At 32.2% G+C, this 19743-nt stretch overlaps 1 protein-coding gene across 1 annotated transcript; it reads left to right on the forward strand.

The window, feature by feature from the left end:
* The first annotated feature begins 474 nt into the window (after nt 1-474).
* LOC134232920 (integrin beta-PS-like) lies at nt 475-17710 on the forward strand. The gene is made up of 15 exons (XM_062714916.1): nt 475-574; nt 8784-8893; nt 9467-9586; nt 10061-10142; nt 10665-10796; nt 11294-11390; nt 14598-14682; nt 14962-15048; nt 15171-15254; nt 15646-15723; nt 16088-16273; nt 16618-16694; nt 16827-16878; nt 16995-17147; nt 17561-17710. The coding sequence occupies exons 1-15, from the start codon at nt 490-492 to the stop codon at nt 17708-17710; spliced, it is 1578 nt and encodes a 525-aa protein (XP_062570900.1). The 5' UTR covers nt 475-489.
* The last annotated feature ends 2033 nt before the right edge of the window (nt 17711-19743 follow it).

Consider the following 19743-nt stretch of genomic DNA (forward strand, 5'->3'; position numbering starts at 1 on the left):
AAATAGTGAAGTGATCTTTTAATCTAATACATGTAAGAATTTGCTAGGAAAGGTAAGAATGATATTACTGAAAAATAGATTTTCTTCATTGGGCGATCTTATTTTGTTATGTGCATTGTTTTTTTTTTATTTCGGTATGACATACTGGCAATCCCAAAGAATGATTCCTTTCTTTCGGTTTTGTTTATGAGTCAGAAAACAGGTATCGTAAATAGTAATCACTTAATGTGTTAATAAGATCTATTTCTATATCAGTTTTGGATCATACTATTATTTTTTCTTGTTCTAAACAACGACTTTGATTCAGTCAATGTAAGTTTATACATATAAACAAAAGCATGTGTTTTAGCCAAATGTGTATTTTGTTTCCATTTTTCTGCTTTAAAGGAAAGCCTTACTTTGTATTCATATCCTTTTCTTAAACAACACAAATTAAATTTATTTATAAATACAACTATTCATATATACTTTCAGATTATAAGGAAAAAAATGTCACCATCTCCTTCTTCTGTTTGTCTTTCAACAATTCTCTGTGCCATAATTTTCATCGGAAAATCAACAGCACAAGATCTGCGTAAGTTTTTGTATTGTTTCTCTGTTATTATGTTTAACTCTTGAAACTAATATTACTGATTCTTCTACAGTTATTACCTGTAGTGAAATGTTCTAGACGTTTGGTCATCATGGTCATATCCTTGCTTGTTCAATATCAAGTGTAAACAAACAAAATGGAATCCTGCTTCAAAGCAGAGTTAAAAGAATGGATTTAGAGTTTATCAACATAAAAGAATGGAGGTAAAGTGAGGAACTAAGGATAGAATATATATAGAAAACACCAGTTTAAAATAAATGTCACATTCTGTTGGGGAGAGTTTTGGACTTTGGGTTGTTCAGATTCAAAATTTTCGGAGATTCTAAAATCTTATGATTTATTGTGAAGATAATTCATGTAAATATATAGGGAATAATTTTTTTTCCCACTAGCAAAGCATGACCGCCATGGTCAATTGTCACGTAATCGGAGTTAAAAGTGTCAAAGTGCCGAAAAAAAGGGTCAACAGTTTATCATTAACATTGAGTGGAGGTCTTGAAGCTTTTTTGTGTAAGTATCTGCTTATTTGGAACTTGTGGTAAACTACTGTGCACCACTGTGTATACAATGTCCAATCGTGAGTTGAAATCACAGAAAAGAAAGCCGGACTCTAAGTCTAAGGGAACTGAGAAAATGCCGTTCCCCTCCACTAACTTTGGAACTTTAACCCCATTTAGTGTACCGTTTGCTCCTTGCCCTGAGCAAATAGCGGTCGACCCTTTTAAAACTTTAGCAAGTCTATCACAAGCCGTGGGGGATATTAAGGCTGATCTATGGGAACAGGACGGGTTTGAAGACAAGATACAATTCATTGCACAACAGCAGGAAGACAATATAACAGAGATAGACAGTCTAAAATCTGAAAATGCATCCCTACGCAAGGATCTTGAAATGTTAAAATCGGTTGTAATCAGACTTGATAGAAAAGTCACAGAACAAGAGAAGGAAATTATTGATTTGAAAGGGCGATCCATGAAAAACAATATCCTTATACATAACCTGGAAGAAGAAGAAGGCGAAGATCTATTCAGCAAAATCCCCCGCCTGCTAAATGAACACCTAGATATAGACGGAATAGAGTTCGTTAATATCCATAGGAATGCGGGGGACAGAAGGCAAGGAGATAAGCCCCGAGTTATAACAGGCCGGTTAGTGAGATTTGAGAACAAAGACCGTTTACTAAAACAACAGAGAAAAAAGAAAGATGAAGGGATTACTCTACCATTCTATATCACCCCCCAGTCACCAGTTCAAGTTAACGAAACTCGCAGAAAACTGGTTGAACTCAACAGCAAATATTGGAGTGAAAATATCAAAACGAGAGTTGTGGGGGACAAATTGGTTTTCCCGAATGGGTCTGTTTACAGAGATAAAGTGAAGACACCAAACGCCGAGGAAATTCTACAACTTGACCAGAAAGAACAACAGAAACTAGAGGAAATTGAAGTTAAACGCTCTAACACTCACACAGAATCAGGAAACCAAATTAGCGCTGCTGCAGTTGAGGTAGAGACATATGCAAAAGTTCGGAACTTCTACAGGAAAATTTCCATGGATCCAGTTTATGGGCGTGCAAATCACAATATACTGGTATACCGTTTTAAAGACAATTCTGGGACTATACATGACGGATACTGTGACGACGGCGAATTTGGAGCTGGAAGGAAAATGCTAAAAATTCTACAAGATGAAAACTTTACAAATGTATCAGTTGTGATATCGCGCATGATGGGAAAACATCTTGGTCCGAAACGCTTCGACATAATGGAGAAAGCGTTATTTGACGCCCTCAAAGAACTTAGATAGGCTAAAAGAGTGTCCTGCAACGCGATTTTTCTTTTCTTGAACATTTTGTGGTATAAATAGTTTTTTGCTTTTTTCTTTTTCCCGGATTGAATAGCTCTGTTCTGAACAGGTTTCTTTTTTATAGTATATATTCCGGAAAAAAGAAGTTTATGTTCGTTTTTGATTTTTTATTTACCGACCAAAGAAGTATGTCCGGTATTACATCGGCACAGAATTTGAGGTAAACAAAATAAAAATGAACACTCCGACTATTGATCTATTAAACTCTTTCAACTATGCATTTGTAATTTATGCAAAGAGTTTGTTTCGTACATGTACATACCCTTTTCTTTTGTTTATATATTCTTTTTTCAGTTTTGTTTACATTTTTGAGTGAGTGCGAAAGTGTGTCTGTGAGAAAATACAACTGTCATGTAGTCGAAAATTTTGCTTGGAGGTTGCTTACATTTTACAAATCAGTTTTTGTTGATGAACGATAATATAAAAATCGTAACGGTGAACTGTCAAGGTCTAGCGACAATTCAAAAACGACAAGATGTCCTTAACTATTATAGAAAAAAGGGTTACTCTATTTTGTGTCTGCAGGATACACATTTTACATATGAAACAGAACCATTTGTAGAAGCTCAGTGGGGTTACAAGTGCTATTTTAGTTCATATAAATCGAATTCACGGGGAGTAAGTATTCTTTTTAACAATAATTTTGAATTTAAAGTCCACAAAGATAAGAGAGATAAGGAAGGGAATTTAGTAGCTCTTGATATTACCATTGAAGACAATAGGTTTACCCTGGTAAATGTATATGGACCGAATACTGACTGTCCAGAATTTTATGAAAAGGTTAGAGATATTTTTCTAGAATTTGATAATGAATATTTTGTACTATGCGGTGACTTAAATCTTGCTCTTAATCCAGAAATAGATACATACAACTATGTTAATGTAAATAATCCAATGGCTCGTGAAAAATTGATAGAAATTATGGAAGATTTACAAATGATTGATTATTACAGGATTTTGAATCCAGAAAAAAAAATGTTCACATGGAGGAAAAAAAACCCTGTCAAACAAGGCAGATTAGACTATATTTTAATATCTGAAGGATTATCTAATCTTGTTGAAGAATTTACTGTTAAACCGGGGTACAGATCTGATCATTCTATTGTTGTTCTAGAATTAAAATTCAATCCCTTCAATAAAGGTCGTGGCCTATGGAAGTTTAATAATAGTTTACTGAATGACGCAGTGTATGTCGAAAAAGTGAAGCAAACTATACAAAAAGTCAGATGTCAATATTTACAAAATATAAATGATATTGAAAATAATGCTATTTTTGTTGAAAATATGGATGACTCTATATTTCTTGAAATTCTTCTTATGGAAATACGAGGAATATCTATTTCATATTCTTCATTTAAGAAAAGAGAGAGAGAAAAGTCAGAGAAATCCCTCGTAGAGGAAATAGAGAGATTAGAAACAAGTACTGAAAATAATACAGATATTTTGGAAGAAAAAAAAGAAACCCTTGAAAATTTAAGAAAAGTTAAAATGCAAGGCCATTTAATTAGATCCCGTGCTAGATGGGTAGAAGAGGGTGAAAAGCCAACAAAATATTTTTGTAATTTAGAATCAAGAAACTATGTTAACAAAATTATTAAAAGGGTTGAGATTGACGAACAATACACTGTTTATGATCAATTTGAAATTTTAAACCAAGTTAAATCTTTTTATGAAGAACTGTATTCAAATAAAGATTCAGAATGTATTGACATGGATCTGAATGATATTATTGACCCAGCGGAAGTTAAAAAACTTGACGAGATGACTTCTAATAGTCTTGAGAAAGATATTGAAGAAAGTGAAATTTTAGATGTTCTTAAGAATATGAAAAATAACAAGTCTCCAGGGAGTGATGGTTTTACAGCTGAATTTTTCAAATTTTTCTGGACAGATTTGAAAAGTTATATTTTAAATGCAATTAACTGTATTTTTTCAAAGAAAGAACTTCCAATTTCTCAGAGACTTGGGATTATTTCCTGTATACCCAAAGGTGATAAACCAAGACAGTTCTTAAAAAATTGGCGCCCAATTACTTTACTAAATGTCCTTTATAAACTTATATCTGGATGTTTAAGTTATAGAATAAAGTCCACTCTAGAATATCTTATTTCTGATACACAAACAGGTTTCATTAAAGGTAGATTTATAGGGGAAAATACAAGATTTATTTATGACTTAATGTCTTATACAGAGTCAAATAATATTCCTGGTCTGTTGATGCTATTAGACTTTGAGAAAGCACTTGACTCAATTTCATGGACCTTTCTTTATAAAGTTTTGAAGTATTTTGGTTTTGGAAACAACATTATTGAATGGATTAAAATCCTAAATACTAATTTTAAAGCTTCAGTTTTACAATGTGGTTTTTTATCAGAACAATTTTTTATTCAGAGGGGTTGTAGACAAGGAGATCCTGTTGCTCCCTACTTGTTCCTCCTTTGTGCTGAAATCCTGGCTATTCTCATTAAACAAAACAGAGATATAAAAGGTATAATAGTAAAAGAAAAAGAACACAAAATCTCTCAATATGCAGATGATACCTCGCTTGCCCTTGACGGTTCACCAAAATCTTTGTTTGCTGCTCTTGATACATTGGATTTATTTTCACAATTATCTGGTTTAAAGATAAATAGTTCGAAGACAAAAATTATTTGGATTGGCTCGAAAAAATTTTCAAGTCAAGTTTTTCATCATACAAGATGGAAACTAGATTGGGGATCCACAACTTTTACTTTGCTTGGTATAACTTTTTCTGTAGAGCTAGAAAATATTACTGACATAAATTACAAACTTGTTTTACCAAAAATTAAATCAATGATCCAACAATGGAAAAGGCGAATACTTACACCAATCGGTCGTGTCACCATTGTTAAAACACTGATTCTACCAAAACTCACTCATTTATTTATTTCTCTTCCTACCCCTAGCTATGACATAATATCTTCATTATGTAAGGACCTTTTTGAATTTATATATGGAAATCAAAAAGTGATAGAGTTAAAAGAGATATAGTTACTCAAGATTATTTATCTGGAGGATTAAAAATGTTAAATGTTGATTACTTCATAAAATCACTGAAATGTACATGGGTCAAAAGATTGGTATCAGAAAGTAGTAAGCCATGGCTGGACATATTTTTAGGAATTAATGGTAGAGATGTTGTAAACAAATTTATGGATTTTGGTGATGCATATATTTTAAATAGTTTAATACCTCAAAATAATATTTTCTGGTTTGATGTTTTTAGTTCATGGCAGCATGTTTTGAAGAATGTAGATCAGGATGTAGAAATGAAATGCAAGGCTTGCAATATTCCTGTATGGTATAATTCAAATATTAAGGTAGAAAATAAAAGTATTTTTATAGAAAATTGGTATAAAAGTGGAGTTAAAAATATTGGGGATTTTTTGTCAGAAGATTGCAATTTTTTATCAAAATCCGCCTTCCAAGAAAAATTCAGCATTTCCAATGTATGCGTAATGCAGTATAATAGTACTATTTCTGCTATTTCTAAATTTTTAAAGAATATGTCAATAGATCGAATGAACTTGAGAAAACATTGTCAGCCTAATTTACCATTTTATTTTGAAAATATTTTTCATTATGAAAAATGTACAAAGAGAATTTACAACTATATAAACAAAAATGATATAATTCCTACAGCAATTCCAAAGTGGAATCAAGACTTATCTCCCTTTGGAGTGACAGATATATGTATAAAAGATGTTTTTAAAGTTTGCTTTAAGACTACTTCTGATTCTTCTGTACAGTGGTTACAATATAGAATTTTACATAGGATCCTCCCTGTAGATTCTTATCTTAAGAAAATCAATATAAAAACTACTGATGTTTGTAAATTTTGTGCCCAAGAAACTGAAACTGTACTGCATGTATTTGTTCATTGTGACCATATTATATCTTTATGGAGGAACTTGAGTTTACATATATACAGAACAATTTCAAAAAGAATTGCATTTAATGTTAAAAATATTATCTTAGGTGAATTACCACTTATAAATGATAATAGAATTGAAAATTTTATGATATTGTACACAAAACAATATATTTTTTCATGTTTATTGCAATCAAAAATACCTTCACTCTTTGGTTTACTAAGCTATTTGAAAATGAAATACAATATTGAAAGATGCATATCTATTAACAATTCAAATCTAAATTATTTTGAAGAACAATGGATTTTATGGAAAAATATATTTGAACAAATGTAAGATTACACCTGTATATGTTAGATGTTTGCTTAAATTATTTTGCATGATAGAGACAACTGATTATTATAAAGCAACCTTCATATTAATTTAAAATGTAAATGAATGTATGAATGGGTGTGTGAGTGTTAAATATCCATTGTAATTTGCTGTTATTTTAATTTGAATCTATATGTAATACAATGGATAATAATAAAATAATTTAAAAAAAAAAAAAAAAAAAAAAAAAAAAAAAAAAAAAAAAAAAATATATAGGGAATAAACATCATGCTCATTTCTTACAATTAAATGTAAATTATCTAATTGGTGTGAAACATCACTTTGTATTTTAGTTTTCATAAAATAACAAACTAAAGCACAGTGAAACTTGTCTTGTATTTAGAAGCTGTCCTTGGATACGATAGATTTTGGTCCTACTTTTGACTGTTGATTTTCATTGGTGGAATTACAGAGGGCAGCCCCATCCCCCATTTTGTGTCCAAAATATACATTACTAAGATTTTTATTAGGCCATAATAAATATATTCCTAGATTCTCATCCCCACCCACCCCAATTTTTTACTCCCGCCTCAATTTTTTTTATTTCTGTTTTTCTTCATCTTATTTCTGATCGGGATCTGTATTCAACTACCATTCAACTTTCGTTTTAAATCCCTTGAATGTCGGCATGATTCTGACAGCTGAAAAGATGGTAATTGCTATAAGATATGTTAAACTAGGGTAATGGGTTCTGAAAGATTGGTGATGATGTGTAGTAAGAGATAAACGGACCTCTACCATGACTTTTATTCAACTATTATAGATAAATATGCACCGAATGAACAGGTGAATAAAAATTCTGTAAAATGGAAAAAAATATAGAATAAAAGCCGCCCGCCTCGATTTCTCAAAAAATTCAGATGAGAATCTAGGAATTTTTTTATTATGGTCTTCATAAATCTTTTTTTTATTGTGTCTGTGGGCCCCTACCCCGACCCTAATCTGGTCCTTCCTTTTTTTTTCAAGATTCCTGGATCTGCCACTGATTTGATGAATTCTACACAAGTCCTTTAAAGCTTTTATTCTGCTTTAATTGCAGTAATGACTCATATGCTGGTTTATGTTTTAAACCTAAAACTTTGAACGACTTAATTTTACATTCTTTTTTCAACATTTCTGACATCATTGATTACATGTATAATTTCTTTGTATGGAAGTCGTTGATTCACGGATTACATTTAAATGGAGTTGTGTGTTTTTACATGTTTAGTTCATAACTACATTCTGGTGGTTTTATCAAATACAAGGGAAACTGAAACCACAAACTTAGCATGTACTTGTCTAACATATCTGCTGACACTGCAATCTTGAAATCTGAACTTTTAAGGATAAATCATTAAATAACACAAGTAGGACTGGGAAAAATACTACATGTAGCTGTAAAAAAAGAATAATGACAGCTAAGATTTCTTTGATGGATGTAAATGTATACATATTTACCTAAAACATGCATGATTCAACAGAAAAACTGATAAGCATGCATTGAACATACATGTATGCTTGAAATAATGTAATGCATCCATTATTTGCACCCAGTATGCACTATATTGTTAAAGGGTGCAGATGATGAGCAAATAAAATTCAAGTCCAGGAATGTTTGACATCTCGACTACTACTATTAAGTATTGCATTAATATGGACAGTGTAAAATTGTTTTTAAAAGGCTCTGGTTTAACTTTTCAATCTGGAGAGAAACATTTTGTGTTTTGAATTCTACACGTTAAAGTGCATAAGTATACATACATATGATATTTTGGTTAGGTATACACAACTGTATTGGATATTGTGTGCATGTATAGTTCATCTTCTTCCACAAAGGATTTAGATACAATATCCATGATATGTAAATATATTGCTGTAGATTTCTTTTTTTATTTTAATTTCCTCTCTGACAGGTTTGGACACTTTCCCCCTGATTTTCTAAGTGCTTTTATAAGCTTTTAAGCACAATTTATATTATAATTAAGATATGTATAGTTTGAATATTGTCCAATAAGGCTTTCAAGATATCTGAATGTTTGCTACATGTTTCTTTTATTCCTCTGTTACCATGGTTACAGGCACTGAAACTTTGACCCCCACTCAGGAAAACCCTTGTTTGAAGGAGCAGACAACCACTTGTGGTGAATGCATTGCCATCTCTACCCTGTGTGCATTCTGTACAGACCCAGTATGTTATAGATGCTATTCAAGATTTTTATCAGTCTGAAATTGAGAATCAATATTTTAATAGTTACTGTCTTTATCCATTTTTCAATGTTTCAAATTTGTAGCATATTAAAGCCTAGTTTACAAATGCGCAAACCCTTTTGACTTTATAAACATGATAAAAGTCAAAGAAAATGTTATGGTTTAATTACTCTAGAAGTACTTTTTTCCGTGTGGTATTAATTTATGCTATGTACGCAGTCACAAATATTCCGCAAAAATTTGTCCAAGCGAATTTAATATAAATGTAAGGCATTTAGTGACAATCTAAGAAATCCGCATTATTTTCTACCCGCGGATTGAACAGAAATTAAGATTCTGCGGAATTATGACCCCATGGAAAAAAGTATGTCTGCAGTATCCCCAATATATGTCAATAAATAAATTTAGAGGGGCTTTCTTGAAGTTGTGAAAGATACATAGCTCATTCCTCTTACTGTGTCATTTTTATTTATCAAGAATACAAACAGAAGCATATTCACATCAGTAAAGAAGTGAATGCATGAGTATAACTTTGATTTAATTTCTTGTGTAGGAGTATGATACCAATAATTATCCCAGGTGTGACCTTTTGACCACACACCAGAAGCAGGTGAATAATCAGCCCAGGTGTAAAAACATCGTTAATCCATCCTCCGTCCTAACAAAGACAAAGGTGGGTGATCTGTCACAATTTGTTTACAAACTATAGTTACTGTAGTATACACAAGATTTAATCAACTGAAACTTTTAAGCATAGATTGACTATTTATTATATTGATTATAGGTAAATACAAAATCTTCTTATAATATCATGTTTATTTCTTTACTTTAAAGGGAACAAAATTTTTCTGGGAAAAAAGTAAAATTTTAGAATAAGAAATATGAGGTTGTTCTTTATTATTATTGAAAATTTAATTTAACATTTATTTATTTAAAAACTGCAATATCTCTTACAAAATCTTCCTTTTTACTTCTGGACATGAACATGATGAAGGAAAAAATTATGTTCCAGGAAAAAAAGTTTATTTTACATGTTTTAAGACCCAGAAGTATTTTGTCAATTTGAATCAATTTTCAGAAATTAATTTTTTAAGTATATTTATATGCTTTACACAGCATTTACAGTCCTTAATGATCTGTTTTACAGGATGATAGATTGGTGGACGGAGACACAAACAGATATGCAGTACAGATCAGACCCCAGAAAATCGATCTAGAGTTAAGACCAAGTAAGTTATTTAGTAGAAACCTATTGAATGAGTCATCATGACTGTTTACAGAGACTTAACTTCAATCTATTAAGATATTTTTTTGAATTTTTTTTAAAAGGAATTTTGTGTAAATATCAATAAAGAATTAAAATATTTTCCAGGTACAATTCTTGTTTGATATTTTAAGTTTGTGATAATAAACATGTACGTATAGTAAAATGCATAAAATAAATGGGGTGATAACTGAGAGAAATTGGGGGGGGGGTTAAATGAGGTGGTTTTAAAAACTATGTTTTACATGTTAAAGTGAAAAGGTTTTAAAAAGAATTGTTTAATTTTTATAAAAATGAAGGGTCATCCCTCAGAATTGAAATAGCAAGGGGGTCTCTGGTTCTTAAAATAATAGGGGATTAAGAATAACCAGGGTATTACATCATAATTTGGTAGAGAAATTCCCCAGGCCCTGGGTCTTAGGGACAACCCAATAAAGGAAAGACGAAGAAATCAAACCATACTTAAAGCAATCTTACATATTTTCAGATGACCCCCAGACTTTTGACCTGACATTCAAACTGGCAGAGAATTACCCTGTGGATCTCTACTACCTCATGGACTTGTCCAATTCCATGGCTGACGATAAAGAGAAGCTGGCCAGTTTAGGAATCAAAATCGGTTTGTTTTTGTTTCATGTTATTAAACAGGTACAAAGATGTAAAGGGATGTAAACTTGTTACCATAGACAGGCTTATTTACATCCTCTGCTATTTTCTCCTGTTCAGACTTGTGACAAACTTTTGTCTAGTATTCAGTTTGCCTGAGAAATTATTCTGTGTTCTTTGAATTTGCCCACTACAAAAAAGGTAAAAAAAAAAAGAACAGGTGCAAAACTTTCCTTGTATGCGGAATGTAGATTTCATACTCAAGTCATTTTTGAGAAGAATTAATTTTGCATGCATTATATATGTTAAAGCATTGCTTTGAAAAAGAACAAAATTCTATTGATAATTCTGATATAATGGTGAATCATATTTGCATTGTGAAAGCGTATTCATCAAGGTGTTTTGATGAAATTTGAGTCCTTTTAAATAACTTATATAAATCCAAAGATATTGTACCATTTGATCATTGATGATTTATGGTGTTAATTCCTTCTAAAATAATTTTAACAGCTGAGGACATGAGTCAAATCACTAAGAATTTTAAGCTAGGTTTTGGCTCCTTTGTTGACAAAGTGGTGATGCCCTACGTCAGCACAGCCCCAAACAAGTAAGTGTTAAATTAGTTAATTTAATTAATTAATTGACAGCTGCGAGCCTAGGTTAATATTCCTATGCTTTCTATCTATAATTCGGACCAAGTATCTTGAATCCTAGCATGCTGGGGAAGGGATCAGTAATGATTGTACTGGACTTGTTAAACATGCTCATGAAAAGTGAAAATTTGAATACAGTAAATGTTAAAGAATCAATATATAGCTTGAAAAGAACAGGTTTGACTTTCTGATATGTGAGATATGTTTATGCCATATGTAGAAGCACACAATGTTGATTTCTGCATGGACAAAATTGTTTGCTTGAAGTTTATGAACATAACATTTGCATCTAATTTATAATTTACAATTGCTTGTGTTGTCTAAGTAATTTTTTTTCTTTACTAGATACAATTTCTCTGTGTTTTAAGACATAGCATGAAATATTTTTAAACTGAACTTGTTTTTCAGCTAACTAGCAGAGAATATATATATCAAAGATGATTGTGGGTCAGATTTAGGGTCAAGCTTAGATTGGTTAGAAGATGAAATGTTTAATTTAACATGATTTGATATAAACATATTCTTTTTAAACATGTTGAAAGGTATTTAAACATTTTTTTTGGGGGGGGGGAGTGGTAGTGGACTAAATAGATTTTTTTCAGGGGATAAGAAATTACACTGCAAACTTTAAATAAAACTTTTAAAAAGAATAGAATTTATTTTAAAGAAATGAACTGAAATATTGCTTTGGAAAAATGAAAATGGAACAGGTAAGAATTTCGAAGCCCCTCCTTCATGTGCTTCTGGAAAAAAAGTTTAATTTGTGGAGAGATTTTAATGTAACATGTAATAGATTGGTCAAAGAAAATCTTTTTTTATTTAAAACCTTGAAGTCTGCATAAGAAATGTATTATTTAATTTAATGTTACTTCAAGAGCATACAAGTCAAAGGTTAAAGTCATAGTTCAAAGTCAAAGGTTAAAGGTTGTTTTATTGTGACACATGATTGCACTAAGTTATAATGATGTAGACTGTATTTTGTTTGTTGACACCTCCACTTTGTTGTTTACACCAGGACTGCCAATGACGGATCGTAAGTGGATAATCCACATCTATTAATCCTTCTCCACCTTCACCCTGGCTTTTTTTTGTGACAAAATAAAATAAGGGGTTGTCTCAAAAGTTTCAATATGATCTTATTTTCTCAGACTTCTTTTATGACAATTAAAAATGAAATAAAGGGTTGTCTCGAAAGTTCCAATATGATTTTTTTTCTCTCAGGTATTCTGATTTAAGAACAAAAATAGATAAATATGATGAAAAAATGAAATGATGGCAAGACACAGTTGTTTTTCACCTTTTCACTGTAACATAAATGTTTACATCATCAAAGAGTATAGTATTTTACATGTACTAACAGATTTCACCAGTGTTTGAGAATCTTATAATAAGTGTGTTAAGTGTATAACTTCGTCAACACAGTGTATTTTTTCAAAACAAATACGTTCAAATTTAAAAACAGTTGTGTGAAATTTGTCATCCCATATATAGTGAAAGCAAGTAGTTTGAGACAAGCTTTATTCAAAAGAACATGCATTTATCTATCAGATTTGATAAAAAGCGATTTAATTTTTGCCCTGCCATTCCTGCTTAAAAACAAGTGATGGAAACCATAAAGATGAGAAAAAGTGTAGAGAATTTGTCAATTTCTTACAGCACTACTTTCTAGAACACATGGTTGACTTGTAACCAATTTATGTAGTTTGGAGTGGATGTTTTTCTTTATTCTTTGAGGTTTTGGCCTGTTGAAGGTTTTTGGGAGATATGGTGATTTAAAAACTTTGTTTGATTTATTCTGTATATATTTTAGGTGAATTTTTACTTGCTTAGGATAATACAATGTAATAACCGAGTCACGAGATATTCAAATACAGTACTGTTAAACCTTAATATCTCAATCACCTAATATATTTTATATATCATGGATATACTGTAAACCAACTTTTATTCGCGTGCTAAAAATTTTCACGAGGATCGCGAGAGCCTCGTCATTGCAAATGTTTCTCACCACGAACCAATCCTTAAAGTATCTCTTTCTATTAACAACAGATTCAAAATGGCATGATCACGAAAATTAATCCTCGCGAACATGTTAACCCCCAAGTAAATTGTGAAATGAAGTTGTCGCGAATAAAAGTTGGTTTACAATATCAAAGTGAGTGATTGGGACTTTGATTTGGAAGTCCCAAAACCTTATTCGTTAAGCATTGAAGCCTTGATCATGTTGATGTCTAGATCTTTTGAAAACTGAATTTCTCCAGGTCACATTAACTTTGAGATAAAGAGATTTGACTGTATATTCTTAAATTTTCATGCTATTTGATTTTTTTGAGGAGGGGGGGGGGGGGGGGGAACGGGCTTGTTTAAGTAAAATGTGTTTTTCATTTCTTCTTGACTAATGTACAGAATACAAAAGATCCAATACAAATATTACTCAAATTAATAAATTCCATGTTAGCAGATAAATTTATGCAAGTTAAGCTATATTTAGACCATAAATAAATATAAAAAATCTTACTCGTCGAAAGTTTAAAAAAAAAAAATCAATTTTCATTATATGAAACTAGGAAGTGATGATGTGTATAATAATAGTTTGCAGTTGTTTACTAACAAACATACAAATATGTATACCATAAACATACTTTTTAATGGTGGATAGTAATTTCTTGGAATGACAATTTCTGTTCAATCCGTTTGTAAACTTTTCAACAGATTTCTTCAATTGTCATTTGCTGTCCTCTAATGGACTCTATAGTTATGTTGTAACGAAATTCCCCAGTAAGTTTTGACCACATTCAGATTAAGTCAAAGCTTTAAAAAAGTATGTCACTGGTATATTTATACATGAACATTTTGACACTATATTCACAGGTGATTTTCAATGTACTGTATAGCATCTTCATCAATATAATTAAAATAACAGGACTGCATGTTTGCTCTATTACGAAATAATTTGATCAGAAATTACAAAATAAATATCGGAGATCTTAATTAAGGCTTTTGTCACCATTGCATGTGAAAACTTGAATTGGGAAGCATGTGTGAACTACGATTATTTCTATTACTCTTGGCATGTTTTGTGCTTAAAAGTAATTCAGGGTAAAAGGAGTTTACATATTTTGTTCAGTTAATTTTCACTTCAAAAATGTTTTCTTTTTCAGAATTAACAGCCCTTGTGCAGGCTGTGAGAAAGCATATGGTTTTAGAAATGTTCATCCACTCAACCCCAATGCTACACTGTTTAGGGTATGTTTATGTAAATTCAACACTTTCTTGTAAAGTAGGGTTTCTCTTTAGCCATCTATTTCGATGTAATTGCATGAAATGCTTCAAACTTCAGCAGGTATGAATTATATTGACACAGGATTTGGGGGAAAAAAATATCAAAAATGACAATTAAGAGATAAAAAAAATTTATGAAATTAAAAGTCAATATATTATATTTTCTAAGAGATTCTGATGGTTGGAATCATGAAGATCGTGTACCTTTGACAAATGACTCTGATCTCCTATTTTCTGTTTTAGGACAAGGTGAATGCTGCTAGAGTGTCGGGGAATCTGGATGCCCCAGAAGGAGGCTTTGATGCCATTATGCAGGCCGTGGCTTGTGAGGTAACATAGAATCCACTTATTGTGATACCTGTTTAATATTATAACTTACTTAATATAATAATTTTTATTGTTGAAATACATGGGTAGAGAGATATAGTACATCTGTTTTATTTGATCCACAGAGTCAGATTGGTTGGAGAAATCGCTCCAGAAGAATGCTGTTGTTTTCTACTGATGCAGGATTCCACTATGCTGGTGATGGCAAGGTACATTTAGTAGTTTAACCCTCCTCTCCTACTGAAAACAAGTTATAGAGGAAGAGTAAATATGATTCATTTTTCCCAATAGGTTTCTATTACAACAATCACTTTGGCTTGGAATATTTAATTTTACTAAGAAGTACAATAATCATTATGAGATTTAGATGATAACTGACATTTCACTTCTAAAGTAGATGGCAATAGTGTTGAGCTCTAAGCAGCTAAAGTGTTAATGAATTTATGCTTGTTTATTTAAGGTGTACATTTAACAAATAATCATTTTGTGAAGTAATAAAAAGAATTGTATCATTTGAAAAAAAAAATAAATGAAAGAGAAATGAAACACCTGAATAGGAATTATAGGAGTTATTAACTATGTTGGCTTCATTGTTTGTAGCTGGGAGGGATTGTGAAACCCAATGATGGCCTCTGTCATCTTAGTCTGGATGGAATGTACACCGAAAGCTCCAATCAGGTACTAATTGTTTTGTTCATTTAAGCTTACAAGGATAAAAAATATTTATTATGTTTCATATAGGGTACCCAATGTTGATTGCAGAAAATTTGGAATATTCATATATTCTGGAATATTCATATATTCTGTTTTGGTGAAACAGTGCATGCTTTATACTTCTTTCATCTGATATTGTAGAAAGTGAAGGATACATTAGAAATCATGTTAACTTCCACTGAGTGGATAGATTATGTGGTCTTGTAATCTTGCAATGTATGATTCTAACTTTACAATCATACCAATATTAAGAAGTATATAAAAGAAAAGAATTTTCACAGAATCAGGCACTATTGTTAATTTAATAAAACTTTTAAATTTTATTCAGGATTACCCCTCCATCAGCCAGGTAGCTGTCAAGGCAAAGGAGAAGAATGTCAACATCATCTTTGCTGTCACCCAAGATCAGAAACCAATTTATGATCAGCTAAAGCCTATCATTGCTGGCTCCGAAACCGGAATCTTGGCCTCTGATTCTCAAAACATTGTAAAACTGGTCCGAGATAACTACTTGGTAAGGGGAATAACTTATACTTATGTTTTAAAGAACATGGAATTTTTTACATGAATATTTGTAAAACAGGTTGAAGATAACTATTTGGTAAGGGAAATAACTGATGCTAGTGTTTTGAAGAACTTGGGACTTTTATATGAATGTCTGTGGTGACAGGGATTATTTAATTTGCAAAGTTATGTTTATTTTTTATGACTATTTATCATTATCAGTGATTGGAGGATGTATTATAGTGTCTCCAAAATGTTTTTGACAACATTGAAGATAAGATTATCTTGGGTTTGCACCAAATGCACTAAGATGTGACTTTGTATAATGTTGCATGTTTTCTACCTGTTTTATAGGCAATCACCTCAAAAGTCGAACTTATTGTGGAAAATTCTGATAATGTGGATGTAAAATTCAAAACAAAGTGTTTAGGGTAAGTAATAATTAATTATTAATTAAATCTAATACATTAAGAATGATCATCACTGTAAGATTAATTGCTAGAATGAGTCTTGAAAATCGATCAAAACATGTAACATTGTATTATGTATATTATCAATTACAGAACTGAGATGAAAGATACTAACAAGTGTGAGAATCTTCAAATTGGACAGTCCGTGAGTACTCAAGTTTTTAACAGTCAAGGATTTGAGCTTATAATGATGTCATATATTTATCAACTCACTAGTTTTAATTTTTCTGAATTAGTTGCTTACCATTTATTTATTTAAAGGTTAACTTCAGTGTGACCTTGGAAGTGAAATCCTGTCCACCTAAAGGTCAGGAGGAGAAAGTCCTGAAGATCAAACCAGTGGGGCTGTACGACACGTTGACCGTTAATCTGACATTTAAGTGCAAGTGTGATTGTGAATCTGAGGCTATAATGGTAAGTCTGTGGAAGAGTCACCCCTCTTACTACCCCCACCCCACCCCATCCATCCCATCCCCGCCCCCAAAAAATGCATTTAATATCAAGAATTTTATTTGTTATATCTTGATAGGAGTGCAAACTGTAATGGCAAAGGAATTATTTTTGTTCTTGGTACATTTTTTAAGAATTTTCACTTGAATTTTTTTATAGGAAGCCAACAAAAATCCAAAAGAATTATTTTTTGTGCTTGATGCATTTAGTAAAGATTTTCAAAGATATGTTATAAGTAAAGTAAGATAGGTAAAGATAAGTAAAGATATGTTGTATCTTGATAGGAAGACTACAAAAATTACCCAAACTGTTATGGCAATGGAACGACTTTTGCTGTGGTTTATTAATTAAGAATTTTCACTTGAATTTCTCTATAGGAGGCCAACAAAAACCACCCTAATTGTAACGGCAATGGCACGTATGTGTGTGGGATGTGTGTCTGTAATGAGCCGTACTTTGGGGACAAGTGTGACTGCAACAAAGGAACAGGAACCATCGCAGACAAAGAGAAGGAATGCATCCAGTAAGTTTGTCAACATATAAGATTGGGTATCATGTCTTACAGTCTTCTGGGGTTGACTGTAGGTTTTGAGCACTGAGGATAGATTACATTTGATAGCACCTTAAGCATTTGAGATAGAAAAAGTGAAGATAATGAACAGCGATCAATCTCAAAATATCTAGAAAAACAACACATCTCTGTGAAGAGGACATTAAACATAGAACCCTGGAAATTTCAGAGGTGGGATCGGGTGCCTTTGAGGAGTAAGCATTCCCTGTTCGCCTGTTGAAAATTTCCTAGACACAAGAATATGACTTTTGTACAGTTTATAGAATCAGGACTTCTTATTATGTTGAAATTTTTCTAGAGACAAGAATACTTTTTTACAGTCTAAGAATTTTAACTTCTAATTAATATGTTGAAATTTTTCTTGAGACAAGAATACTACTTTTTAGGTCACCTGAGTAACTCAGGTGACCTATTGCTATCCGTTTTCGTCCGTCGTCGTGCGTCGTGCGTCGTGTGTTAACATTTGAACATTTTCAGCTTCTTCTCTGAAACCACTGAACCAATTTCAACCAAATTTGGTATACAGCATCTATGGGTGAAGGGGAACAAAAATTGTGAATTTTATGGTCCCCGCCCCCCTGGGGCCTGAGGGGTGGGGCCAAAACCACTAAAATTTTGCAATCTTTAAAAATCTTCTTCTTTACTCCTGGACATCAAGCAGGCAAACTGTTGGCATGAATGTAATGAGCATTGAGTCCTCTACCAAAATTATGAAATTCACGGCCCCAGGGTCAGGGGTTCTAGTGCTAGGGCGGGGCTATATAGATTATATAGTGAAAATGCATGATTTCTTTGAAAATTATGCATTGAAGTAAACTAACTAAGTACATAGTTATGATGAGCAAGAGTGCCTCTTCCAAAATTGTGAATTTTGTGGCCCCAGGGTCAGGGGTTCTGGTGTTAGGGCGGGGCACTATTGGTTATATAGTGAAAATGCATTTATTCTTTGAAAATCTTCTCCTCTGATTCTGGGTATTAAATAAACTAACTAAGTTCATAGTTATGATGAGCAAGAGTGCCTCTTCCAAAATTGTGAATTTTGTGGCCCCAGAGTCAGGGGTTCTGGTGTTAGGGCGGGGCTATATAGATTATATAGTGAAAATGCATGATTTCTTTGAAAATCTTCTTCTCTGCTCCTGGGTATTAAGTAAACTAACTAAGTACATAGTTATGATGAGCAAGAGTGCCTCTTCCAAAATTGTGAATTTTGTGGCCCCAGGGTCAGGGGTTCTGGTGTTAGGATGGGGCACTATTGGTTATATAGTGAAAATGCATTTATTCTTTGAAAATCCTCTCCTCTGATTCTGTGTATTAAATAAACTAACTAAGTACATAGTTATGATGAGCAAGAGTGCCTGTTCCAAAATTGTGAATTTTGTGGCCCCAGTGTTATGGGTTCTGGTGTTAGGGCGGGGCACTATTGATTATATAGTGAAAATGCATTAATTCTTTGAAAATCTTCTCCTCTGATTCTGGGTATTAGATAAACTAACTAAGTACATAGTTATGATGAGCAAGAGTGCCTCTACCAAAATTGTGAATTTTGTGGCCCCAGGGTCAGGGGTTCTGGTGTTAGGGCGGGGCTCTATTGATCATATAGTGAAAATGCATTAATTCTTTGAAAATCTTCTTCTTTGCTCCTGGGTTTTATGCCAATGATCTAAGAATATATATTTATGATGAAGAAAGGTGCATCTAGCAAAATGGTTATTTTTTTATGCCCCCCCCCCCTTCCTGGGTTGGGGGGTGGGGTGGTGGTACATAGTCTGAAAATAAAATTAATGCTTTGAAATCTGCTCTTAGGTATTAATCAACCATTTTATAATAAAATTTGCAAAATTTTGAAATATGTGGCCCCAAGGTCAGGGGTTCCTTTGGGATGATGTGCACAACTAGTTATAAAGCAGAAGTGCATTTTCTCTATGTTACTCTGATCTACCTTTTGGTATTAAGTAAATAGAGTAAGCATGAGAAGTCTATAATTATGAT

Source organism: Saccostrea cucullata, unplaced genomic scaffold (genome assembly GCF_032062105.1).
Source record: "Saccostrea cucullata isolate Sc308-1 unplaced genomic scaffold, CSIRO_AGI_Scuc_v1 ctg11695, whole genome shotgun sequence".
Classification (NCBI taxonomy): domain Eukaryota; kingdom Metazoa; phylum Mollusca; class Bivalvia; order Ostreida; family Ostreidae; genus Saccostrea; species Saccostrea cuccullata.